At 60.3% G+C, this 25202-nt stretch overlaps 1 protein-coding gene across 1 annotated transcript in view; it reads left to right on the top strand.

The window, feature by feature from the left end:
- The window catches only part of LOC118631779 (maestro heat-like repeat family member 5), a 38819-nt gene extending 16164 nt beyond the window's left edge, over window positions 1-22655 (top strand). Inside the window, exons 14-30 of the mRNA XM_036264374.1 lie at window positions 5-100; window positions 1724-1828; window positions 2937-3072; window positions 3366-3535; window positions 6866-7015; window positions 7903-8057; window positions 13988-14147; window positions 15234-15378; window positions 18059-18236; window positions 18582-18696; window positions 19437-19580; window positions 19994-20170; window positions 20641-20796; window positions 21661-21783; window positions 21889-21991; window positions 22231-22305; window positions 22558-22655. Of these exons, the coding sequence (XP_036120267.1) occupies window positions 5-100; window positions 1724-1828; window positions 2937-3072; window positions 3366-3535; window positions 6866-7015; window positions 7903-8057; window positions 13988-14147; window positions 15234-15378; window positions 18059-18236; window positions 18582-18696; window positions 19437-19580; window positions 19994-20170; window positions 20641-20796; window positions 21661-21783; window positions 21889-21991; window positions 22231-22305; window positions 22558-22655 (2286 nt within the window). The remainder of the gene's footprint in view (window positions 1-4; window positions 101-1723; window positions 1829-2936; window positions 3073-3365; window positions 3536-6865; window positions 7016-7902; window positions 8058-13987; window positions 14148-15233; window positions 15379-18058; window positions 18237-18581; window positions 18697-19436; window positions 19581-19993; window positions 20171-20640; window positions 20797-21660; window positions 21784-21888; window positions 21992-22230; window positions 22306-22557) is intronic.
- Window positions 22656-25202: the final 2547 nt, after the last annotated feature.

The following is a 25202-nucleotide window of genomic DNA, read 5'->3' as shown; positions in this document are numbered from 1 at the left end:
ACAGACCCTCTACCAGCAGACCTCAGAGGCCCTGGACCAGATGCTGCAGACCTTCATCATGCAGAACCCCACAGCGGACGAGCTGCAGTTCCTGCTGTCGGTGAGGTGGGGGGCAGTGCAGGCCAGGGCACGGGCAGGCCGAGGACAGAGGGTGAGCAGCAGGACGTCCAGAGGGGACAAGGCCGGAACTGGGGTGGGGAGTTCCAGGAGGCTTGAGAGCTGACCTCTATAGGGATCACAATGATTTGGGACAACTGGGGGTGGCACAGGGGCAGGCACAGCAGGTGGTAAGTGGGTCTTAAATGCCACATTAGCCCTGGATGGTTTGGCTCAGCGGTTAGAGCGTCGGCCTGCGGTCCAGAGAGACCTGGGTTCAGTTCCCGCTAAGGGCACATACCTTGGTTGCAGTTTGTCCCCAGCCCTGGTTGGTCGTGCGGGGGGCAGCCACTCGATGTGTCCCTTTCACGTTGATGTTTCTTTCTCTCTCTCTATGTTCCTTTCTCTCCCTCTTGCTCTATCTGAACAAAAAATGGAAAAATGTCCTCGGGTGAGGATAAAAAAAGAAATGCCACACTAAAGGGAGCTGGTGCCCTCCCACCCTCCACCCCTGAGAATATCCCCTGCAGCCATGCCCCCAGCTTTAAGGGGGACTCATAAGCTCACCAGCCCCACTTTCTCACTTGCCCTCTGGGGGTCCTGCCTGGACAGGAGGGAGACCATTCACTAGGCAACGACAGTATCTAGAGGTAGGGCAGGACCCAGGCAGGTCAAAGGTCAAGGTCACTGGGACTGCACCTTAATGAAGACTAGGGAGATGGGAAGGGCAGGCAGGGCCCCGCAGGCAAAGGACACACAGGGGAAGTGAACAGCAGTATGAGGACAGTGGGCCCAGTGGGTTCTGCATGGCCAGGGCATGGCTGGGCGCTAAGGTGAGGTCAGGTCAGCAGGGGCTCCCAACCTGGGGGCACAGATGGAAGTTGGGGTGCACGAGCATGGCTAGGAGGAAATGCCATCCACCTTTTCACTCCCCTCAAGCTGCAGAGTAGCCCCTCCCCTGGGAACGTGGTTGACAAACCTCAGCAGTGCCAGAGGGACCATCTGCCACCTGTGGAAGTCACAGATGTCATAGGGTGTCATCCCTAAATACCGTTTACCCTCCTCTGACCTCAAAATCACTACTCTAGTGGCACTCTGCCCTAACAAAGGAACTCGATTTGTCTTAAAGTTGTTCACCGCGTGGGGCTGTCTCGTGGGCCTCGGTACCCCTTACAATTCTGCGCAGTTCCGCTGTGCACAGGGAAGCATTGCTCTGGAGGGGAGCTTTGCGTGGGCAGGTTAACAAGCGGGAGCTTCCCCGGGCTTTGAGCAGCAGCAGGGCTGTGTCAGCTACAAAAGGAGGGAAAGACTAGCAGTGGGGCTGCCTGGGCCTCTGCAAGGGACAAAGAAGGCTGCCTTGTAGAGTGTGGGGGTTGAGGGGGCGGAGCCTGAACCTATGATGGATCCTGAGCCCTCTTATAGGACAGCTCCTTGCCGAGGGGGCGGGGCCTGAGCTGATGTGGGCGGGGCATGAGAGGAGGGCCTTGCTGTGGGTGAGCAGGGATTGGACCTGGGGCAGGGCGGGGCCGAGGCCTGCGGTGGGGCGGGGCCTGGGCAGGGCGGGGCCTGGGGCCGTGGGGCGAGCTGGGTCCAGGCCGGCAGCACCCTTGCTCCTGCCCAACTGCAGCACTTGCACGTCTGGCTGGCGTCGGAGAAGGCGCACGAGCGGCAGCGGGCTGTGAACAGCTGCGTGGGCCTCCTCAAATTTCTGAGCGACAATCTCTACCTGGACGTGAGTACCTGGCTCGCGGGTCCCACACCCCACACCACCTCTATTGTCCCAGCCAAACCTGTCCCTCCCAGAGTCTGCTGGGGTTCTCAGGGTTGAAGGCCCCTGCGCCCCTGCCACCAGCACAGGGTGGATGCCCGAGTGCCCTGCGTGGCCAGGTAACAACCCCCCCCCTTCTACATCTGAGGACATAGTCTGGGGTGGGGATTAAGGACCTCTCGGGGCTTCCCGCTGGGCTCTGAGCCAGATGCCCTGACCCTTGACCCAGGAGGCTGGGCTCCTGTCAAAGCTCCCAGAGCCCCACCCTGAGCTTCTCACCCACAGACGGGAGGGAAGGCGGCAGTCAGAGGAAGTGGGGCCATGAAGGGCTCGGAAAGTGTTCCACCGTGCCCCAGACGAGGGTTAGCACTCACCATCCCACCACCCTCCGTCCATCAGGACCCCCATCGGTTCATGGGTCCCAGCCTAACCTCCATCTTCCGCTATGGTCCCTGGGGTGAATGGACATCAGCCCTCAGCCCTGCTCAGGGAGTGAGTGAGCTGTCCCTCACCTATCAGCCAGAAGCAGCACTAATTCCTTAGGGAGCTCCTGGGCGATAAGGAAGGTGAAGAGTGGGCGTGGAGTGGTGGAGCAAGGTCTGACCAATCAGAGCAGACCAGCGCCAGGTGGCCAGCCAGGCTCTCCCTGGATGCCCACACACTTCCATCAGGATCAGTAATGTTTTCATGGGACGTTTCAAACAATTAACTCGGCGAACTCTGGCCAGTGGGCTGCCTGCCTGTTGGCTCAGGTCTGAGGTTAGGCCAAGACAAATGAGGCCATGGAAATGGAGAGTCGACACTGTCGTTGTTTACAATTCTGAAACTTACTTCAGCATGGGGGTTTTCCGTTCATTTTGATTTTTCTAAATAATACATGCAAATATGATTTCTCTTGATTTCTGAGTTTTTTGGCCACCCCTTCAGTTTTGCCCAAGCCCGAGTCCCAGACCTGCCACATGACTGGAGGGCGTCCATCCCGGCACGGGCTATGCTGGGGGGCACGTGTGGCAGGGCGGGGGCTCCATGGGTGGGTTCTGCCATCAGTGGTTGTCCTGCACTCTCCCCATAGCCAAAAGAGGACCTCAAACGGATCGGGCAGCTGATGGGCATGCTGGGGATTCTGTGCCAGGACCCAGACAAGTACACCCAGCACCGCAGCCTGGAAGCATTGGGCCATGTCTACCAGCTCATCATGCGCCACAGAGGTGAGCTTCCCAGGGCCACCCCGGTGGCCCCACTCCCTAACCACAGCCTCAGCCAAACGCCCCCCCCAGCACTCCTAAGTCAACTGCCCCCCAGTCTGCCTCCAGACCCTCCTCTAACCTCAGCCATACTGCTACGATGACTTCACACAGACCCCAACTCTGAGCACATCCCCAAACCTGAGCACAGCCCGACCCTGAGTGCCAGTGACCCCACCTAACTCCAACCTGTCCCAGCCTAGACCCCAAGGCCGCCTTTGCCCTGTGCTCACCCCTGCCCTCTGCCCCCTGGCCAGCAGAGTCTTCACAGGTGCCAGAGCTGGTCCCCCAGCAGCTCTCCCAGGCCAGCAAGGACGGAGCCCTGCTCTGGAGCAGTGGAGACCAGAAGGCCTCTCTCCCCACCCCCCAGGAGGTGGTGTTCCCAAAGGACCCAGTCTTCCAGCTGGGCAGCCACCAAGTCATCAAGGTCAAAGCCCTGAGAATCGTGGGCAGGTCCGGGTGGGGGGCGGTGGCCATGCTCTGCTCTGACCCCCACTGCCGCCCCCTCTAACGGGGTTCCGGCTGCTGGTGTAGCCGGGCTGCACCCAGGGGGTCAGCACCTGGGCCAGGGCATGAGTATTAAAACCTGGCCAGGATCTCACCTATGTGTTTGGTGGTTAACTGAGAGCTTGGGGGAAGCCCCGGCCCGTGGGAGGGAATTGGAGGGAGGAGCTGGAGACAGACTCTGGGGTCAGCAGCCCAGGCTGGAGTCCCAGCTCTGGCTCCCACTGCTTGGACCATGGACCAGCCCCTGCTCTCTGAGCGAGTCTGCCTCTGTCGAATGGGCCAGAGCTGTGTCAGTGACATCCCAGCCTCCACAAGCACCCAATAAATGGCACTCTCAGGACAACTGTCATGGTAGGTGTTCTCTGAGGCTCCACATGACACCCTTCCCCTGAGTGGTTTTTGCAGGATGGTCACCCTGCAGAAATATTCTTACCCTCCTCATCTTCACGGGGGCCTTGCTTAACCCTCAAAGCCAAACCCTACTCCTTTGAAGGCACATCCTGTCTCCTCTCCCACTGTCACCTAGTTTGCCTAGGCCAGACCCTCTTTGGTCAACAGCTTGGGGAGTCCAGTGGTTCCCCAACGTCCCTTTCATCGCCATAATGAAATCCTGTATCTTTGTGCCATTTCGTATCTGATCTGAATTGCATTCCCGTCTGAGGATGAGCAAGGCTGAGTACTGAGTGTGGCTGGATGCTGGTGGGGACGGACTATGTTGCAAGGAGCCCCATGTTCTGAGTGGGCAGTTCATGTGTCTCTGACGTGGCCACTCCGGCTCGCCCGTTCTGGTGTTGAACCCGTGGGCCGTGAAGACTTGGAGTGCGTGTCAGTCTCCCCGTTAGACCTTGTGCACTCCCACCCAGACATGGGGTCTCAGCAGGGCCCAGCACAGGGCCTGGTGGTAGAGCCAGCCTTCAATAAACACTCATTAAGTTGAATTAAACGATGAAGAAGTGGCAAGGGACCCACGGGTTCCGAATCGGGTCCTGGCTGACTGCAGAACCTGAACTTTCTGCAGCTGCAGCGAGCTGTTGGGAGGCCAATCCGAAGTTTGGTACAGAAGATCTAAGGCCCTGGGGTCCAGGACATCTCTGGCTGGGCCAGAATGGGAGAACCTGGTTTGGCTTCAGTTTATGCCAATAAACTTGGGCTGAGGTCAGAGGCAGAGCAGGAAGGGAGGGACCCCAGAGCATGCAGGCCCTCAGATGGCCCGAGCTGCTAGGAGCATAGTGTCCAGGACCTGGGAAGGGGCAGTCTGCCCCACTCTGCACTGTCCCTGAACACAGAGAGTGGGCGTTTGGCTCTGGCTCTCCATTGGACAAGTGACAGTGATGGACAGGAACACAGAGAGGGAGAGCATGGGAGGGTCTGCTAATTAAGGGATAGTAGATCTATGAAGGTTTGGAGAACAGACCTGGGTCCTACTCCCAAGTCTGTCCTGGATTCCCCATGTGGTCTGGATTCACTACAGCTTCATCACTGCCACCATATTTATCACCACTATCACCATCACCCCCATCATCATCATCATCATCATCACAACCATCACCATCATACCACCATCATCATCACCAGCATCATCACCACCACCACCACCACTATCACCATCACCCTCATCATTATCATCATCATCATCACAACCATCTCCACCATACCACCACCATCACCACCACCATCACCATCATCACCACCACCACAATCATCTCCACCACCAATTCTACCATTGCCGTCACCCTCGTCTCACATCTATCATGCTCTGGGTTAAAGTCAGACATCCCAAAAGTATTTACCAATCCTGAGATTGTAGTATTCTAGGATTCTGAATATCTAACCACCATGCCAAGTTGAATTTCTTCACAAACATTCTAAATACTAGAACTTGAACCAAGATTTGACATTTTAGAAAACACTTTTAAATCTAATCTTCTAACAAATGTTCTAACCATATTTGTAATAGCCTAATATTCTTGTTAAAAAGTTAGTATAAACTACAAATATTCCATTGAAATTATGTTAACATTCTAGCAACAACATATTCACAAAAATTTTACCAAAATTTTAGAATAATAACATCCTATTATTTACCACTTATTTTTATATCTAATATACATACAAACATTCTAATAGAGTTTCATAATGTTTAACCAATATCCTAACATGCAAAGAAACACTATCCTCACTGTCCTTGCAACATAATTTTCTATCAGGCTTCCCAACTCTCCCTCCATCACCCACGTCGTATCTGCCTCTGATGACCAGGTGCTGAGTCAGAGCTTCCAATAGGACTTTCTGAGAGAACAGAAGCGTCCCTATCTGCGCCGTCCAAGGCAGCCACTGGCCACGTGTGGCTCTGAGCACTTGAAATGTGGTTAGTGCAGCTGAGGAACGAAATTTAAAATGTACTTAATTAAATTAAGTTTAAACGGCTCGGTGTGGCTACTGGCTACGATATTTGGCGATGATGCTCTAAGTCTTTCCAGAAGTTTCCACCTGAGCAGCCCGGGCTGACCCAGGCCCTCCATCTCAGAGATCCCACCCACCACCTTGCCTTTCCCTGAGAGCCTCTTGATCACCCTGCACAGCTCATGGTCTGGTGTCGAAAGTGACAGCCACCTCCCTGAACCTGTAAGGCTGCCCCTGGAACGGGGGCAGAGAGCAGGCAGAGTGGGGCCCCCGGGGAGGTCCTCCCACGGGACAGGAGCCCTGGGTTCCAGACCCAGCCTGGCCCTTCCCAGCTCTGCCCTACACACGGTGAGGGTGGCCCAAACACCTCTTCAAGCCTAGGGGTTGGTCCAGGTGACCTTGAAGGTCCTCCCAGCTCTGAAGTTCAGTTGGTCTTGAATCAAACACTGGGGGACCAGGGTCTGGCATGGAGAGCACCCAGCTGGGCTGAAGCAGCAGTGAGGAGGCCCATGCGGGGAGGACAGGGCAGAGGAAGAGAGGAGAGGAGGCTGGCAGCCACGTGGGTCCTGGGACAAGCAGTGGGGTCTGAGCTTGGAGCGGAGCTGGTCTCTGTCCTGTGATGGTCTTCACGCCTCCCTTCCTGCCCCTGGCTGTGGTCTGCTCAAAGGCAATCAAACTGCATAATAGGGTCCACGTGTGGGGGACCCAAAGGAGTGGGGCTCAGGAGTGTGGAAGTGCTCAGAGATGGGGCGCCTGGAGCATGGGAGGAGGGGCACACGCAAAGGTGGGAAGCGGGCTCCGGGAACAGGTGACCTGCAGTGACGGCTGCCTCCACTCGCTGCTACAGGAGGTCTCAAAGCATCTCACGCTGGCGGAGCTGACCGACCTCGTCTCGACGGCCGTCGAAGGCCTGGGCTCCAGCAGCCCCTTCCGCGTGCAGGCGGCCACCAACATGCTGCTCGCTGTCATCCAGGAGCACGGGGCCAAGCTGGAGACCGTGAGGGGGATGGGGAACCCGGCGAGGGCCAACCAGGACGGGGCCGGGGGCTGAGGGGTGGCCCGGCAGTGGAACTCAAGGGCTAGGGCCTCTGGGCCAAGATGCTGGCCCTGAGCTTGAGCCTGGTGGGGAGACACCCCACCCCAACAGGTTATACGGAAGGAAAGCAGGAGGGAGGGAAGGGCCCAAGCAGGTGTGCTGGGCCAGGGTGCATTCAGGGGTCAAGCAGCGCACGCTGATGGGGGAGAAGGGGCGTGGCCAGGACCCTCCAGGAGCTTTTCGTCTGTCGAAGGGGACACACCCCAGACAAGTAAGGGCTGGACAGCACAGGAAATGCAAAGGCAAAGCAGTGTGTCCCGTGGGGCAGTGCCCCCCAGAAAGAGGGTGACTAGGGCCAGGTCCTGCAACAAAACCCCACGTGGGCGATGTGGGGCTGGGCACAGAAGTGTGAGGAGGAGACACCCAGGAGTGGGGGAGGGGCACCCAGGAGTGGGGGCGGGGCACCCAGGAGTGGGGGAGGGACACCCAGGAGTGGGGGAGGGGCATTCCAGGCACAGCGACCAGCATGTGCCAGTGTGGCGTGTTCAGGAGACGCCGAGGTGGGTATGTCTGACCCTTCCAGTGACTGGCAACATTTAGACAGAGTTGGCAGACCTCAAATACCTTGCGAAAGGTAGTGGGACTGCCTCCCTCTCAGATGGGGACTCCCCTTTTCCAACGAGGTGTCCAGGGCAGGCCTGTGTCTCCCCTCACCTCCCCGCTCAGGAGAGGACCGTATCTAAAGGGCCCCATGTCTCCCTGGGCAGGGCCTCCCACCCCCGTAGGTTCGCCAGGGCAGGCCGGCCTCCGGCTCAGATGGCCCTCTCCCCACACCCCCTCCTGCACAGGCTGCCAACCTGGGCCGGGCCATCCACCTGCAGCTCTCCTCTGTCCGCATCCCCCAAGCCAGGAGAGATGCCCTGCACACCATCACCCTGCTGGCCCGGAACCACGCCCCCGAGCTGGTGGCTGCCTTTCTGGACTTCTCCATGCCCATGGACAGGTGCCCAGCCCACCCCATCCACCCCCAGCTCTGCCCTCCTGCCCATCCCCCCCCAGTCCAGGAGGACCCCCACTGCTGGGTGCAGGGAGGGAGTCCGTGGACCTGCTCAGGTACTGTGCGCCCCCTAGGGTGGGCCTGGGGAAGCTCTGCCCACCTCTCACCCTATTGGTGCTCCGCGTGAGATAAGCCCCTCCCACCTCAGCCGAGTCACTTCGAAGAGAGGGCCCCTGACCATCCCCCAAACACACTGGAGCCTCCTTCCTTCCTGCTCCACCAAGGAACCCTTCTCCTCCCTGCTCCCCAGGAGCCACCACAGCCTTCAAACCCAAGTCTAGAGGTGGGTTGGGGTCCTCTCCCTCCCTCAGATCTCAGCTCAGAACCACAGGCCATCAGTCTGTGCTACCTGCTGCCCACCCACCATGCTCCTGCGGTGGTGCTTGCCCATGGAGGGCCGGGCCACAGGCGCCTCGCTCGCTCCCCCTGGGTCTGAGGGACGTCACTCTCTCCCTCGCCCTGGCTTCTCTGCACCCGGTCTCCTCTCCCCCGACCCTGTCCTCCCTGTTCCCTCCGCCACCCACTCCCACAGTCACCCTCCACTCAGTCATCTCCGGTCCCAGCACCCCTGCCACTTCCAAACAGTCACCTTCACAGCTCAATCCCTGGCACCCCAAAGAGCCCCCGTCCTCCACAACCTCCAGTCCACTGCCCCACCCACCTTCTCAGGCTCCCTCCCCCGTCCTCGTCCCCCTCCTTACCAGCCTGAATTCCATCTCCCAGTGTCGTGATCACCTCTGAGCACACCCCAGTCCCTTGTCCCCCCAGTCATATTCAACGGCAAAACCCCACTCTGGGTAAACCTGGTTCCACCCACTTCACACCTGCACCTGCGCAGTCACAGCCGCATGCAGGAAAAAGTACACACCTCTGTGAGAGTGGTGGCACTGCCCAGGCCGCCCACACCTCTGCCCCGCCCCTCCCCTCTGTCCAGGCCCTGCCCTCTGCCCCGCCCCACCCCTGCCCCGCCCATCCCCTCTGCCCAGGCCCTGCCCTCTGCCCCGCCCCACCCCCTGCCCCGCCCAGCCCCTCTGCCAGCCCCACCCCTGCCCCGCCCATCCCCTCTGCCCAGGCCCTGTCCTCTGCCCCGCCCCACCCCCTGCCCCGCCCATCCCCTCTGCCCAGCCCCTCCCCTCTGTCCAGGCCCTGCCCTCTGCCCCACCCCACCCCTGCCCTGCCCATCCCCTCTGCCCAGCCCCTCCCCTCTGCCCAGCCCCTCACCTCTGCCCCGCCCCACACCTCTGCCCAGCCCCTGCCCTCTGCCCAGCCCCTGCCCTCTGCCCTGCCCCTCCCCTCTGCCCTGCCCCACACCTCTGCCCAGCCCCTCCCCTCTGCCCTGCCCCACACCTCTGCCCAGCCCCTGCTCTCTGCCCAGCCCCACACGCAGCTGCCCACGTTGCTGGTTTTTGTTAGTAGTTTCTAGTTTTATCACATTATGTTCTCAGAATGTCATCTGTAGCATTTCTGCTTTATGAAATTTACAGACCTCTTAAACAGTTTTTGAGATGTTCTCTGGGCGCCTGAGAAGGTGTGTAGATGTATAGCCACAAGATGCCCCTTGGCTGTGTTGTCTAGGTCTTCTGTATCCTTGTCTGCTCTCAGGGTACCTGCCTCTGCCTTCCTTTCAGAACCCATCGTGTGACATGTCACCTGCCACATAGCATAGGGTTTAGCCTTGATTTGTGATCCAAATTTAAAACCTTCTTTCTTTTCATCAGTAAGTCAGTTCCAATAAATAGTTATTGATACGACTGATAGGTTGAGTCTCAACTCCGCCGTAACATCTTGTAATTGTGTGTTGTGTTACATTTGCTACATTTCTTTTTCTACAAGATGTGTATTCTTTGATCTTTAGGGTGTTTGTTTGTTTTTTAATTTAGAAAAGGTTGTATTTTTGTTCTAGATGTTATCTTTGTACTTCTAACCTATTTTAATTACCACAGTCTCTTGGTTTTTCCATTTTTTAAAAATGTTTTTTCTTTATTGATTTTAAAGAGAGAGGAAGGAAAAGGGTAGAGACAGATAGAAGCATCGATGAGAGAACATCAATTGGCCGCCTCCTGCATGCCCCACTCTGGGGATCGGGCCCACAACATGGGCATGTGCCCTGACCAAGAATTGAACTGGCGACCTCTTGGTGCATGGGTCAACGCTCAACCTCTGAGCCACACCAGCTGGGCTGGTTTTTCCATTTGTATTGATATTCTTTAACTCCCACCCATTGTCCATATAACCATTTGTGAAATTACTCTATCTTCCTTTTTCTGACTCTCATATCCTCCCATTTTTTTCAGTTGAAAGTTTATGCTTTACTATTGTGTCCATGCACTCACCCCCAGTCCCTTTGCCAAAGTCATCTGGTCATCTCTTAGCTGGATGAAACTTATCTTCAGACAGATTACTCAGGAAGGATTCGTGGCTTCAGAACCCTGCCAGGTTCTTCATGTTGAAAGTTGTTTCTGTGGAGGACAGCTCGTCTGGATATAAAACCCTTGGTTCACACTTTCTTTTATTGAGTGTTTCGTAAATGTTTGCCTTTGTAAGTTATATGCGCTTCTTGCAGCTGTTTTTCCTTTGTCTTTGAAATCCAATAGTTATACTAAGAAATGCCTAACCTAGCCGGTGTGGTTCAATGGATGGAGCATCGTCCCATGCCTGAGAGGTCCCAGTTCAATTCCCAGTCAGGGCACATGCCCGGGTTGCAGGCTCCATCCCCAGTAGGGGGCGTGCAGGAGGCAGCCAGTCCATGTTTCTCTCTCACATCGATGTTTCTCTCTCTCTCTCTCTTCTTCACTCTAAAAAAATCAATAAAAACACATTTAAAAAATTGTCTCAGAGTTGATTATTAATTTTCCCAGGTCCTGGTGGGTTCCTTGAATAAGAAGATTTAAGCATTTTATTGTTGTTGTTGCTTCTGACAAGTTCTCTTGGTCACAATTTTAAATATTGGTTCAGTTCCACCGCTGTTTTTCTTCTTCGGAGAGTCCAGTAATCCAAATGCTATTCCTGCCTTACCTGTTTCATTCCCACTACTTTCTCTCTGATCCTTTTGACTTCTTAAATTCACTTGCATTCTCGTGATTATTTTACTGCTTTTCCTCAATGCCCCTTATTAAATTTTCATTTGGGTCTTATCTCTCTTGAGCACCTTGTATTTTTTTTTTCTTTTAATTTCTGAGATAATTTTGTCATTTCTTCCATCTCTTTCCTGAATTCAATCAACTCTCTCTTTCTTCTTATGACAGGCTTTTTGTGTGTCCTGTTTAAAATGTCTCATGCGAGGGGGTGTTCGTATCTGCCCGAGCTCGCCCTAGTGCGTCTGCTGCGCTTCCTGCATCGAGGTGGTTTGCAGGGAGAGTTCCCTCGTCCGATGTGTTGATTTCGTCTCCTGATTTCTCTGCAATTACTCGATGGATCTGTTCATTTTGTTCTTGTTCATATAAAACACTATTGGAGCTTTTTCTAGGATTTCAAGTTCAATGGCACCCTCTCCTGTCAGTACAGCAAAATCCAGACCACTCGGTAGATTTTCTGGCTCGGCGGTGGGTAAAAGGGTCACATGCCCCCCAGTGTTCTGGGGTCTCCTCTCTTTCACCGCTTAATTCCCAAAGGGGGCGTCTTCACATTGCCTTTTTTTGGTCCCCAAAGCTGTGCCCGTTGAAGAGCGCCCTTCTAACGGGACTGCCCTTCGTCTCTTTCCTCCACACCCTGCGCTGGCCTCGCGCTGGGCCGGGCATGCGCGCTGGGGCTGGCGTTCTGCTTTTAAGTGCACGGTAACGTCGGGGTTCAGGTGCTCCCTGAGGTCACAGTTTTGAGTCTTCTCACCTAACCCTTCTTCTTGCGCTGTGTTGTTTCTCCAGGAAATTCTGAGAGGGGGGAGGTCAGGCCACCACCACGGTCTTCCGCTGGCCAGAACGTGTCATTTGAGTTTTCTCTGTGTCGGAATTTGTTTCTGGCTTCCTTGGTTCTCGGAGCATTTTCCACGGTTCAGCGTCCATGAACTGGGGGCGTGTGCAACGTGGGTGGTGCCTCATACCTGCTCTCGGTGGCTTCTCGGGCACCTGGGGGCACGAGCAGCCTAGGACATTTCAAATTTCAACTCTCTGCTTGAGTCTCCTGGGGCCACGCTGGTGGTGTGAATCAGACCCCGAAACAGATTTGGTGACTCAGATTCTCAGGGGACCCGGTCCGCGTCCCCCCAGGGTGCTGGTTGAGGCGCGGTGTTCTCGCGTCTCTCTGCACGACAGAGGGGGCCCCAGCTCGAGGGTCATTTTTCTTTCTTGGAAGTACAGGAAACAATTCGGAGGTCCTAGAAGGGTCAACAGAAGTTGTGTCGTTGGCATTCTTCCAGTGTCCTTTTATCTGGCTTTCTTCTTTCTCAACACTGTGTGTGAGGGTCATCCTCACATGGGACGTGGAGTTGAAGCAAGGCCCCCACCCCTGGGCTGCACGCTGTCCCCTCGCAGCCTCAGTCCGTGCCCACATCCCCTCCTGCTGGCTCTCCCCAACTGCCCCACTTAGACCTGGCAGCTCCAGACGCCCTCCCTGCCCTGCTGTCCACCCTCAGCGCCTCCTGTGCCCTGTCTGCTGCCATGTCGGATGGTAGGGGCCACGCCACACTCAGGGATTTTTGCTGGGTCTGTCCCTGCGGGTCCTCTGGGAGGTTGCCGGTATGTAACAGTGCTTAGCACGCAAACTGCCTGGTGATAGATGCCCACAGGGAATAAAACAGGAACCTTGGACCCCTGGGCACCCTTGCTCCCAGAGAATCATCTCCTGTAAGCCTCTGGGGGTGGGCTTTGCCCCTAAAGAGGTGAGGTGACTTGCCCAAGGTCACACAGCCAGCACGGGGCAGAGAGGGGATTTGAGCCCAGGCTCTTCTGACTCCAGAGGGCCCACTCATTCCAGATGGACAGTGACCACACTTGGGAGTCCCCCAGAGTCCTCTGAGCTCTGTGCCCACCCAGCCCAGGGAAAATGGGACAGGTGTGGCTTCCCCAGGGCTCAAGGGTGCCCCCACTTGGGTCTATCCTAAAGCTTGGGAGTCGGAGCGCATCCAGTCCACCACTATGGCCCTCCCAGTCCCCACCCATCATTCCAGAGTCTCTCCTACCCCTCCAGCCCCTTCCACCCAGCACTCAGGCCCAAAGGCCACCTTGCACAGAAAACAGAGGCCGTCACCGTCACCTACATCTCAGGAGCCCAACGCCCCTGCCTCCCAGGGTCTCACAGCGTCACGCTTGTGGACCCGATGGAAGGGCCATAGGACCATGCAGGCCTGGCCTCCAGTCCCAGCTCCCCAGTTACAAGGCAGAGCCCTGATCAGGGCACATCCTTTCTCTCTCCAGTCCTCAGTTCCCCACCTGCAAAATGGGCCCAAGGACACTGCAATGCTCTGCACATACCGCTGACGGCCACTGGCCTGACCTGGGTGGGGCCTGGGAGAGCTGGACCCCGGCCAACCCAGGCCTGGGAGGAAGTAGCCAGGGCAGGCTTCCGGGCGGAAGGGACTCCATGGCGAGCCCCAAAGGCAGAGTGGAAATAGGCCAGCAAGGGGGCGTGACCAGGCACCGGGAACGAGTGGAGGCCAGAGGCAGGAGAAGAGGGAGGACAGGCGGGGGCTGGAGGTCAGCGTGACGGCTCCGAGGGCCGGCTGGACTTGTTCTGCCAGCACTCGGGAGCTTCGGAAGGTGACAGACAGAGTCAGAGTCTGCAGCTGGGTGAGAGGGGCCTGGAGGAGAGGTCCTGAAAGTGGGGAGACCCAGGAACAGGGACAAGGGCATCTCCCATGTGCCCCCAGCCACACCACTCCGGCACCTGAGGCCCCGGTCCTGGTGGCACCTGGCTGAGGCCTCACAGCCCTTCTCTGCCCACAGCCGCACCTTCCAGCTGTGGAGGGCCCTGGGGGCCGAGCAGCACGTGAGCCGCCTGGTGCTGGCCACGCTGCTGGCGTGGCTGCAGGAGAGGCCCCTGCCCGTCGGGACCAGCCGCAGCGGCCCCCCACCCCAGGACAGGACCTGCCGGCACTCCTTGGCTGTGAGTCTCCGCCGCCCAGAGGCCGCCAGCCACCACGTGGCTTCCTGCGGGCATTCGGGCAGACATCAGCAGTGTCTGGGCATCCACCACGTGCCAGGTCCCGGGGAGGGGAGGCGCCCAGCCCTGCCCAGCCCGGCTTGGAGGAGGGGGCCCCTGGGCCACCCAGCTGGAGCTGACTGCACGGGCACCCTAGGCCAGGCCCAGCTCCCGCTTCCTGGCCGAGGACCTGGGCCCTCCAGAGCCCATTCCCGCTCCGTGAAGTGGCCGTGGTGGCCCTGCAGGGCTGGGGAGGGCCCTCGAGCAGTGTGTAGACGCGGAACTCGGGGCGCGCTGTGCAAACAGTGTGGGGCAGAGAGGCAGAGCAGTGGGGGTGGGGGTGGGCTCTGGGGTTGCAGATTCTGGAGGAATCTTAGAGGCTGGCTCCTGCAGCACCCCGCCCCCGTAGGAATCTGCCCAGCCCCCAGCTTTGCCCATGAGCCCAGGCCCTGCTTGCACAGCCCCAGGAGCGGGGAGCTCACCTCCCAACATGGCCACACCTGTCCTTGGCTGGACTCTGATGAGGCAGCTGCCAGCCGTGCCCGGCCCTGGTCTTGCTGAGCCCTCCCCCTGCCCCCAAGGCCGCTGAGCAGCAGCCCAGAGCACACAGCGCTCCTCCCACCTGAACAGGCCGCTGAGCAGCAGGGGGTCGAGAGCTGACCGCAGTGGCCGAGGGAAGTCCCATCCTGTCCCCAGTGCCCCCCAGCCCCTTGCTGGTGCCAGCTTCCCCGTGGACACCAAACAGCAGCGCGGGCCTGCGGGCAGCCTTTCCCACACCCTGCCCTGCCCCTGCCCCTGCCCCTGCCCTTCCTTGTTATGGCTGCTCAATCCCACCCCGAGCACACTCTGGACCGAATGCTCGTAGGCATGGGAGGCAGTAGCCATGTGAGCTGACGGAGCCAGGCCCACGGGAGGGACAGCCCAGGGGCATCCGCTGGAGAGCAGGGAGGGGAGGTGTGGCCGGAGGCGGGTTTGCTGGACGGGTGCTCAGCAGGCCCAGCCCCAGGCCCTCGGACTCGGGTGTGTCACTGTCCCCTGCCCCCCCGACAGGCCATGAACACACTGCACAAGCTACAGTACGCGCAAGAGTTCAAGAGGACGGTGCTGGAGGCCTACCCCCAGCTCCTCCTGGCCCTCCTCAGCCAGGTGCACTACGTCCTGGAGCTGCACCTGCCCACAGAGCCCCAGCCCGACCAGCAGGCCCAGGAGCCGGGGGCGCCCAGCCCCCAGAGGTACGCTGCCTGCAGGACCTGCCGTGGCCAGTGTGGTATCCACTTCCCGCGGCCGAGTAACTCAGTGCCACCGTCGGGAGGCTTCAAGCAACAGGCCGCCTTCTGTGTTCCAGGGACTGGAAGTCCAAGGTGTGCGCAGGGCTCCCTCTGGAAGCTGCAGGAGGCTCCTTCCGCCTCGTCCAGCCCTGGCAGCTCCCGGCCACCCACGTGGCCCTGGCGTGGCCCTGGCGTGGCTCTGGCGTGCAGACGCTCACTTTCCTCCCTGCTGCCGTGACCACGGGCACTTTCCCATTTCTCTGTCCCAATGTTCCTCTTCTTTTTTTTTATCCTCACCTGAGGACATTTTTTCATTTTTGTTCAGATAGAGCAGGAGGGAGAGAGAGGAAGAGAGAGAGAGAAACATCGACGTGAAAGGGACACATCGAGTGGCTGCCACCCCCATGACCCAACCCGGGCAGGGGACAAACTGCAACCGAGTATGCACCCTTAGCGGGAACCGAACCCAGGTCTCTCTGGACCGCAGGCCAATACTCTAACCGCTGAGCCAAACCAGCCAGGGCGTATATCTCTCTTCTTATAAGGACACCCATCATGATGGATTGGGGCCACTTTAATGACCTCATCCCAATGCGAGTCCATCTGCAAAGACCCTATTTCCAAATAAGGCCACCTTCCCAGGTGCCAAGGGCTAGGACTTTTGTTGTTGTTGTTAGTCCTCACCCAAGGATATTTTTCCATTGGTTTTTAGATAGAGTGGAAGGGAGGGAGGCAGGGAGGGGGAAACATCGAGGTGAGAGAGACACATCGATTGGTTGCCTCCCGCACGCGCCCCAACCAGGGCCGGGGATCAAACCTGCAACCCAGGAAGGTGCCCTCGATGAGGAATTGAACCTGGGACCCTTCAGTGGGTGGGGTGGCGCTCTAACCACGGAGCCACACTGGCCAGGACTTGCGCTAGGACTTTGGCTAATTTCTGGGAGGACATAATTCAACCCTCCACACCCCATCTGTGGCTGGCGCAGTGGTCCCATTGCCGTCACCAAGGGTGCTCAGCAGCAGGGACACTGCGGGCACGTGGGACTCACGGGGTGGCGCCACATTTGCCACGTCTTCCCTGACTGTGGTCCTTGCAGGGATTCTGTGAGACCAATGTGTCTCCCCACTTTACAGATGAGGAAACTGAGGCTCCGCGAGGTGCGAAGCTCCCTGAGCCCCACAGACTATCTGTGCATTCCTGAGCTAGAGTCCACAGATGGCAGGGGCCCCCCTGGCTCCGCCCTTCTGGGCCCCCCATGCACGGCACCGCCCCAGGCCAGTTGTATGCCGATGGCACGGATGGTCCCTGCTCTCCGCCCTGCCGTGGGCATGGAGGGACGCGTGGGAGGGCCGGGTGGGGCCTGCTGCGCTCACCGAGGCGCGGGGCGGGGCTGGCGGCCTCAGCTCCCTGCGCCACATCGCGTCTTCAGAAATCCAATAAGCGAGTCTCTAAAACCGCGGGGGCTGACTCTTTTCATTTGTTTGTGTTACGATGTGCTTCACGCAATTTGTCAGTGTTAACAGCTCTCCCCAAGGCACGGCACTGAAAAAAATGTCGCTTCTCCTCGCATTGCTTCTGAATTCGAATGTGCATCAAGTTCCTTTTTTAGTCAGATCAGCCGTGCAAAATGCATGAATCTTCCCTAATAAGCTAATAAAACAGCCTCCTCCCGGAACGCGGGGGGTGGAGGAAGCGGCCACGCACAGCCTCAGCCCCTCCGCTTCCACCCACGGGAGGCTGGACGCCAGGCCGCTCTCCCCAGAGCCGGGCAGGCGCCCTGAGAACGCCCAAATCAGGCCGCACCGCCTTTCCGGAAGCCCCGCTGTGGCTGTGGGGACAGGCGATCAGGAGAGTTGTCACGGGGGAGGGGGGGACGACAAAATGCCGCTCTGCCCCGAAGGCCCCTCCTCCTGAAACCATCCTTCCCCGGGCTGAGACCAATGACCTGAAAATCGTGCCTCTTTTCCGCGCCGTGGCTTGGAGCAAGATGACAAGCCAGCTGGCATTTGGGTTGGCACCACCGGGGACTTCCGGGGAGCAGCGTTCGTCCTTGACACTTGGTTTTGCAAGTCTGCGCAGAACGCCTGGGCAGAGCTGACAGCCTCGTTCACTAGGACCAGGCGCGGGTTGGCCAGGACGAGCGATGGGCACAGAAGGGGCGCCCCGCCTATGTGGGCCAGTGTCCCCGGGCCTTGCACCTGTGTCCTCCTGCAGGACCTGGGCCCGTGCCACGGCATCCCAGTGCGGGCTTGGAGCCAGGGGTCTGCTGCCCCGCCTGGGCTGAGTGACCAGGACGGACGGAGTGTGTCCTCTCGGGCCTGCCTCCTGTAGGGAGTGTGGCCGAGAGGCTGGTGCCGGGTCGGTGACCAGCACTCGGTCACCAAGCTTCACGTCCGGCGCTCGGCCACACATGGGCACTGGTCCGTGGAACGCAGCTTCTCCGGGGCTCTCCTCTCCCTCCCGCTCTGCCCTCTCTGTACTCAGCCCTACGTTTAAAGGGCACCGTCCCCCCAGGCTCCGCTGAGACCCCCTCCACCTGTGACTCGGAAAACTGGCGTTTGTGTTAACGAGGGCGGAAATAAGCTGGGCGGCTGGGCACCTCCCCACGGGCAGGACTGGCTCCGTGACCCCTCTGCTCCCCTGCAGCATCTCACTGGGGGCCCTGAAGAGCCTGCTGTCCACCACGGGGCACTGGCGGGACTTCGCCCACCTGGAGCTGCAGGGCGCCTGGGACCTCTTCACCACCATGGACACCTACCCACAGGGTGTGGGTCTCCTGGCCAGGTAGGGGTGGGGCTGGGCAGGGGAGGGCTGATGGGCAGCAGTGACCCCAGGGCCAGCCTGTGAGAAGAGCTCCGTGGACTCATGGAGTCTACATACACCCGTGGGCACGAAAAGCAAGTGCCCCTGTGCCCAGTCACACCCATGCTCTGGGCACCTACGGTCACAGGTATCTCCCTGGACCCTCCCCAGCCCGAGGCCTTTTAGGGGACAAGGGCCGTGCCTGCTCCTCTCTCCCACACCCAGCCCAGACCTGGCACCCAGTGGCTACAGGGCTGGGCCCTGGCAGGAAGGTGGGCACAGGGCTTTCTCGTGAGCCCAGGCCCTGCCCTCCCCTCCCCTCCCCAGGGCCATGGTGCAGAGCCCCTGTGGGCAGATCAAGGCAGTGGCCCTTCGGCTGCTGCCCAGCCTGCAGAGCTCGGAGCAGCGGGAGAGGAAGGTGGCCATCCTCATCCTCAATGAGGTGGGTCCTGGGCAGGGCAGGGCCCTCAGAGATGGCTGCCGCCTGCCTCCACCTGCCCTCATGCCCATCAGGACCACACCAGGGCCTCACCCATGAGGGGCAGCCCTCCTTCCTGCCCTGGGCTCCCGGCTGGACCCCACCTCTCAGGCCCCCGCAGCCCCTCCCTCCCTGGCCTCAGCCCTCCAAGGGGTTCACAGTGTAGGTCAGGCTCACCTGGCTTGAAATTCAGCCCGTCCTCTCTGGAAGGACCGAGGCTGGACGGTGGTGGCTAGAAGCAGACCGGCGCAGGACGTGGCTGCCTTTGCAGCTATGAGCGGGGCGGGGAAGTAGGGGCAGGGGTCGGGTGTCATTTCTATAAGGACCTTGGTAGGGAGAAACCCAAATCAAAGCCTGGTGCCATTCCCCACCCCACCCTGCTAGCAGGAATGTCTGGGTCGCCCTCCATGGAGCTCTGTCCCCAGGGGCCTCCTGAGCCAGGCTGGGGAGGGACATTGGCCCCAGCCTTGCTGGGGGGCCTCAGGCCAGGCCCTTTCTCCCGAGCCTCAGCGTCCCCAGCTATTCACTGCAGAGTGGAACCAGCTTGCCGGTGGGTTTCAAATGCTTGTTAACCAAGACACCCAGAGGGTGCTGGTCAACCAACCCCCCGACCCTGAAACTCCCACCAGCCCCTGGTCCCAGGGCCCTGCTCCTGGGCAAGACCGGGCCAGGCCTGACCTGCCTGCCCTTGGGGGCCACCCCAGTTCCTCTACAGCCCCACCCTGCTGGAGGTGCTGTCCGAACAGGACGCCCTGTCCGTGCTGGCCCAGAGCCTCAGGGACCCCAGCCCCGAGGTCCAGGTGCTCAGCCTGCAGGGCCTGAGGAACATCCTCTTCCACCCAGAGAAGGTGAGGGCACGGGAGCTGAGGTGGCCACACCCGAGCGGCTGGGTCATGAGGTGTGGACAAGCCCACAGGGTTCCAACTCCAGCTCTGTCCCTTCCGGCCATGTGGTTAGGAACAAGTGACTTTACTTCTCTGGGCCTCGGTTTCCTCATCTGTAGAATGGGCCCAGCATGGCCTCTTGGCAGGGTCGTGAGAGCAGTGACGGACTCCATCCCTGTCTCCTCCACGTCCCGGAGGGATTCGGGGGCAGTGCGGGCGCCCCGGCCAGGCTGGGGGTCCGGGGAGGGATGTTGCAGGGAGAACCTGGGTTTGTTCTGGGTCCAGCCAGCAGGGTAGAGGGAGGGGCACAGGGGCAGACGGGCCTGGCAGGGCAATTAAGCAAGAACAAGAAGTGACGGTCTCGGCCTGCACCCCAGGGAAGGCTGCTCCGGGGACAGCTGCCGCCCTTCCTCAGTGGCTTCTTCCAGAACAGCGAGCCGGTGGTGGTGCGCGTCATGGGTGCGGTGTCCGACGTGCTGCACCGCCTGGGAGCACATGGCGCGGGGGCCCAGAGCCTCGCTGTCGCCATCAACGCCCGCGCCTTCTTCGACGACGTGAGTGTGCCCACGGCGGGGGCAGGGCGCCCCCTGCCCATGCCCTCCCGGCCAGGTTCCTCCAGGGCAGGGAGAACATGGAGGCTCAGGAGCCCCCCCAGGTGTGCCCCGGCTCAGGTGGGCGGCCGGCGCTTGGCCCTTCTCCACATGGCTGAGCCAGAGCTGAGCTCCAATCTCCAACCCCACCAGCTCCTCCCCTTCCTGAGGGGTCTTCGTGTTTACAAGGGCTGTCTTCCCTTCACTGGGCAATGAGGAGCTAAGTCCCGCCCCACAGCGCCCTGCCCCAGGAGCCCCCCAGGAGCCCTGTCTGAGCGGGAGGCGGGGCCCTGCCCTGGGAGCCCCAGGCCTGGGTGAAAGCATCCTGCTGAGGGAACTGAGCCCCATCCCCACCACAGGGTGCGGAGGTCCCAAGCTGGGTGGAGGCAGGGACTCCAGAAAGGTCTGGCTGTGACTGCGCCCCTGGCTTGCAGGAGCGGGACGGGATCCGGGCGGCATCCATGGCACTGTTCGGGGACCTGGTGGCAGCAATGGCAGGCAAGGAGCCCAGTAGCCTTCGAACCCAAGTACACCAGAGCATGGTGCCCCTGCTCCTGCATCTGAAGGACCCCTGTCCTGCCGTCGTCACGGTCAGTGCCTGCTGGCGGGCCTTTGCTCTGGCCAGGCTAGGGACCCACAAGTGGCTAGGGGTCACGGGGGGGGGTCTGCAGAGGGATGGGTCCCCCTGGGACAGCAGGTCTGGCTCCTGCATTGGTTTTCATCTCCACAGTCAGCCTCCCTCCCGTGCACACACACACACACACATATACACACACATACACAAGCACACGATCATCTACCCTCCCCATGTGCACACACACACACATACACACACGCATACACATACATACACACGTGCACACATACACACACGTGCGCACACACATACACATACACATGCACACATACACGTGTGTACACATACACACATGCGCACATATATACACACATGCAAGCACACGATCATCTGCTCCCTGTGTGCACACACATGCACACACACATGTACACATGCAGCTGTGCCTTCTGTGCCATCAGGACCCAGTTTGTTCTGCCCACTGCTGTGTCCCCAGCACCTGACACATGGTGGGCGCTCAGGTTGTTCATCAAACCTGTTGAAATATGGATTGAGCCCTACCGTGTGCCAGTCCTACTGTGTGCCAGCCCTACTGCTCCCAGACCGTTACGGCATAGCCCAGCCGTCCAGGAGTCCCAGCCACGGGGAGGTGGACAGGAAGCAGCCAGCTCCAAAGCAAACAGGACAGCTGCCTGCAGACCTCCTGCGGCCCCGGGGCTGCAGCTCGGGGACAGGGGCTCCCCCAGGGGCCAGTGAGGAGGAGCCAGGGAGCCCAGGAGGGATGCCACACCAGCCCTGCGGCTTCCTCAGACCCCACCCCAAGCTCTGTCCTCTGGCGCAGAGACCCCAGTGGCAGATGACCCCTCCCCTGTCCCTGCAGCAGGCCAAGTTCGCCTTCTACCGCTGCTCCATGCTGCTCCGGTGGCGGCTGCCGCACACCCTCTTCTGCACGCTGGCCTGGGAGAAGGGTCTCTGTGCCCGCCACTTCCTCTGGTCCTCCCTGGTGAGGGGCTTGGAGGTTGGGGTGCAGGGACCTGAGCTGAGCTGGGAAGGGGGGCAAGGCAGGGTCGCTGTCCCAGCAAACAACAGGATGCCGTCCTCTGGCCAGATGACCCAGAGCCAGGAGGAATTCAGCATCCACTTGTCACAGGCCCTCAGCTACCTGCACAGCCACCATCACCACATCAAGACCTGGGCGGCACTCTTCATCGGTGACTGCACGTGACCGGGCTCGGGGACCCCCAGACCTACCCCTGCTGAGCACCCTGACCCTCACCTGCCCCGGCCACACTGCAGCTGGACCTCAGGGCTCACTAGCAAGGGAGAAAAGGTGGTGGGTGGGGAGCCTTGGGAGGGCAGGAGTAGGTCTGTGCCCCCCCAAAGAAGACAAGGGAGCCCACCGGTGAGTCCCATGCACTGGCCAGTACGCCCTCCTCTGTCCGCCACGCAGGTTATACTGGCTGCTTCCACACCCAGGCCACGTCCCAGACAGTGACCGACTCGGACCTGAAGCTGCTCTTCTGCAGTGAGCAGCCCCCGCCCACCCTGTGACGGGCTCCCACCACCTGAGGCTACGGGGGCGGGCACCCGAGTGTGAGGGGCCCAAGGAGGGTGGGGTTGGAGACCGAAGCCCCCCAGGGCCTAAAAGGCAGAGGAGGTGGGGCCTGGGCCCATCCTGCCGCCCCACCCCCACCCTATCCCCGGGGAGCATGGGACCCTTCCCTCCACCGAGACAGGGCTGCGGGGTCCCCTCTGACTGGTCCCTCCTCTCCCGGAGCTTTCGAAAATCTCAGAAAGGACCTGGAGCCTGGCATCCGGGAATCCGCCACCAGGCTGTCCGGCTTCTTCCAAGAGTTGGCAGCCAGACGGAAGTGATCGCCCGCCTCCTCCCTCGCCCACTCCTCCCTGCCCCCCACTTGGTTAGCCCTGCCCTGTCTGCACAGAGCTTGGTTGCAGAACATTTTTTCATTTGAAAGAAATGTCTAGATTCAACAAAGAAGCATCACACCTCGTCGGCTCCCTGCCCACCTCCCCAGGGCCCCAGAGGACCAAAGCCAGCCCAGGAGACACTGCCGGGACCTGGGATGTGGGGCAGGGCAGGCCAGGTCCCCAGAGACAAACTGTAGAGTCTGTGTGGGGCCCTGCAAAGGACAGCGATTCCGCCCCTGGAGACCAGTGGACTGCACGTTACCCGAGCCCAAGCCACAGCCCACCGGCGTCCTGGGTGCTGAGGTCACCACAGGGCTGTGGGCACGGGCTCGTGGCTGAAGGGGGCCATTCACCGAGGCACCCCAGAGTCTTCGGTTTGTCACCAGCTCAGAGCTCCAGCCAGCGACGAAGGGGCTAACGACGAGGAAGCAGTCCCGTGGCCCGATGTCCTCTGCTGCCCTCGCCTGGGTGGCAGCAGAACCCTCCCCGTGGGCCTGGCCACCTGCATGGGCCATGTGGCCTCCACTGTTCCCTCTGTAATATGGGTAGTAGTACCTTCCTCCCGGGGCCCCTCGGGGGCCCAGTCCCACCTGACCGGCCGGTCCTTCCCTCTCAGCCTTGGTTACCCCACATGCGAAACGAACAGTGTGCCCTTCCCCGGCCTCATCCCGGGCTGTCTCCCTCTGGAGCAGGCCAGCCGGCCGCCCGTCCAACGGTGTCCTCCAGCCCAGCCTGCCCACCTGCCTTCTCCCCTGGGCCCACGCTGTCCCCGACCACGCCTCCCACGGGGAGCACCTCCCCACCCTCACCCAGCTTGGAACCTCCACACCAGTCCATCCTTCAAGGGCCAGCCCACGTGTCCCTGCCCCTGCCCGTGGCCCCATCAGCTCCTCCTCTGGCTGGGCACCCCCTCGCACCAGACAAACTCCTAGCCTGCCCCACCCCACACACTGAGTCCTTCGCGTCAGGGGCGTGACTGCACGGGGCTGGCACAGAGGAGGCCCCACAATTGGATGCCGGGTTAAGAAATACAGTGACCTCCCTGGAATACACACATTACTTGTGTCCTCAGACATGTTCAGGGGACAAAGGGAAAACCATTTGGTAGGGCTGGCTGGCAGCCCCACCCCACCCAGGAGCCCAGGGAGAGCCGGGCCTGGGCCCCTTCCCGCCACCTCCATTTTATCCGTCTGTCCATCTCGGAATGGAGGCCCCGGAAGGGGGGCTTCTCAGTGGCTCCGCCTTCCCACAACTGCCCATCTTGTCCACCGCCCTCAAGTGACCCTACTGATACTCCACTACTCCAGCCCTTGGCTGGGGTACATGCTAGGACCAAGGGGCTGGGGAGCAGGGTCCCCTTAAGGGGTCTAGTCTGGTGGGTGTGGTCCAGGTGGGGACTGCCATCTCCCCTTATTGGTGGCCTCTGGGCAGTGGGTGGGCAGCCCTCCATGCTGCCCTCCAGTCCGTTCTCCCTCCAGAAAGTCAGATTTAGTAAAGTTTGGAGCTGGGTGGGCCTGGCCTTCATGGCTCCTGGAGCCCCTCGGGGAAATTGAGGCTCAGAGAAGCTGAGTGTGGCGGTGGGGAAGAGCCCAGTTCCTGCCCAGCAGGGTGGCCGGGCTCCGCACAGCGGGCACGTGGAACTGACCCAGGCGGGCTGCAGCTGGCCAGGGGATGGAGAGACCAGGCCCGTGTCCTTCTTGGCCACCCACCCAGGGCTCACCCGTCAAGTACTAGCAGAATGGGCCCCAGGGGGGGCACTGCCTCCGTGGTGCCTGAGTTTCTTCCAAGGCCTCGCCATGTGCCTGGGGCGCACCTTTCCTGGGCCCACCTCCTCCCCTGCGAAAAGCAGTGGCCACCAGGGAGCTGAGAAAGCCGCTACCCCAGAACGGGGGTGGGTGCGATGGAGGGAGGGCAGGCCAGGTGGCCCCAAGGGGCAGGCTGGGCAGGTGGACGCAGGCCCCGGGGCTGCAACGTCTATGACAGCCAGCAGGTCCCAGCAACTGGGAGGGGTCAGTAGAGACCTGTGGGGACGTCCTAAGGCGAGTGGCAGTGCTGGGGAGCAGGGGAGCAGGGGTCCCAGGACGGCCTGACACACCAGCCCGGACTCCCTCCCCCCAGCTGTGTGCCTGTCCTCCCGGCACCTGTTCCTCAGCCCAGGCAGGGCCGGCCCCAGGTCTGCGCGAGCCACACACTAGGGCCCTGAGCGTGCCCTCGGACAGGCCCGGCCCTGCACCCACACTCAGACCTGCTCGCCCACAGGGGCCCAGGGTCACCTCCTGCCCCTCTGGGGTCCCACCCCTGCAGTGTGCCTCCACCCTGAGCGGAGTCAGCCTCCATCACCCGCTCCCTTCTGGTCTTCTAAGGCTGAGATGACACCGGGCGGCGCAGGACAGGGCAGTCACCTACTGGACACCAGGCCCCGGCCTCGCCTTCTAACACCCCGGCCCCCAGTACATGGACATGGCCCCTGTGGAGCTCTGGGGCTGTGTGTCA

This window comes from Molossus molossus, unplaced genomic scaffold, assembly GCF_014108415.1.
Source record: "Molossus molossus isolate mMolMol1 unplaced genomic scaffold, mMolMol1.p scaffold_m16_p_16, whole genome shotgun sequence".
Taxonomy (NCBI): Eukaryota; Metazoa; Chordata; class Mammalia; order Chiroptera; family Molossidae; genus Molossus; species Molossus molossus.
Note: the sequence above shows the minus strand (reverse complement) of the source record. Positions and strands in the feature narration are given on the sequence as shown.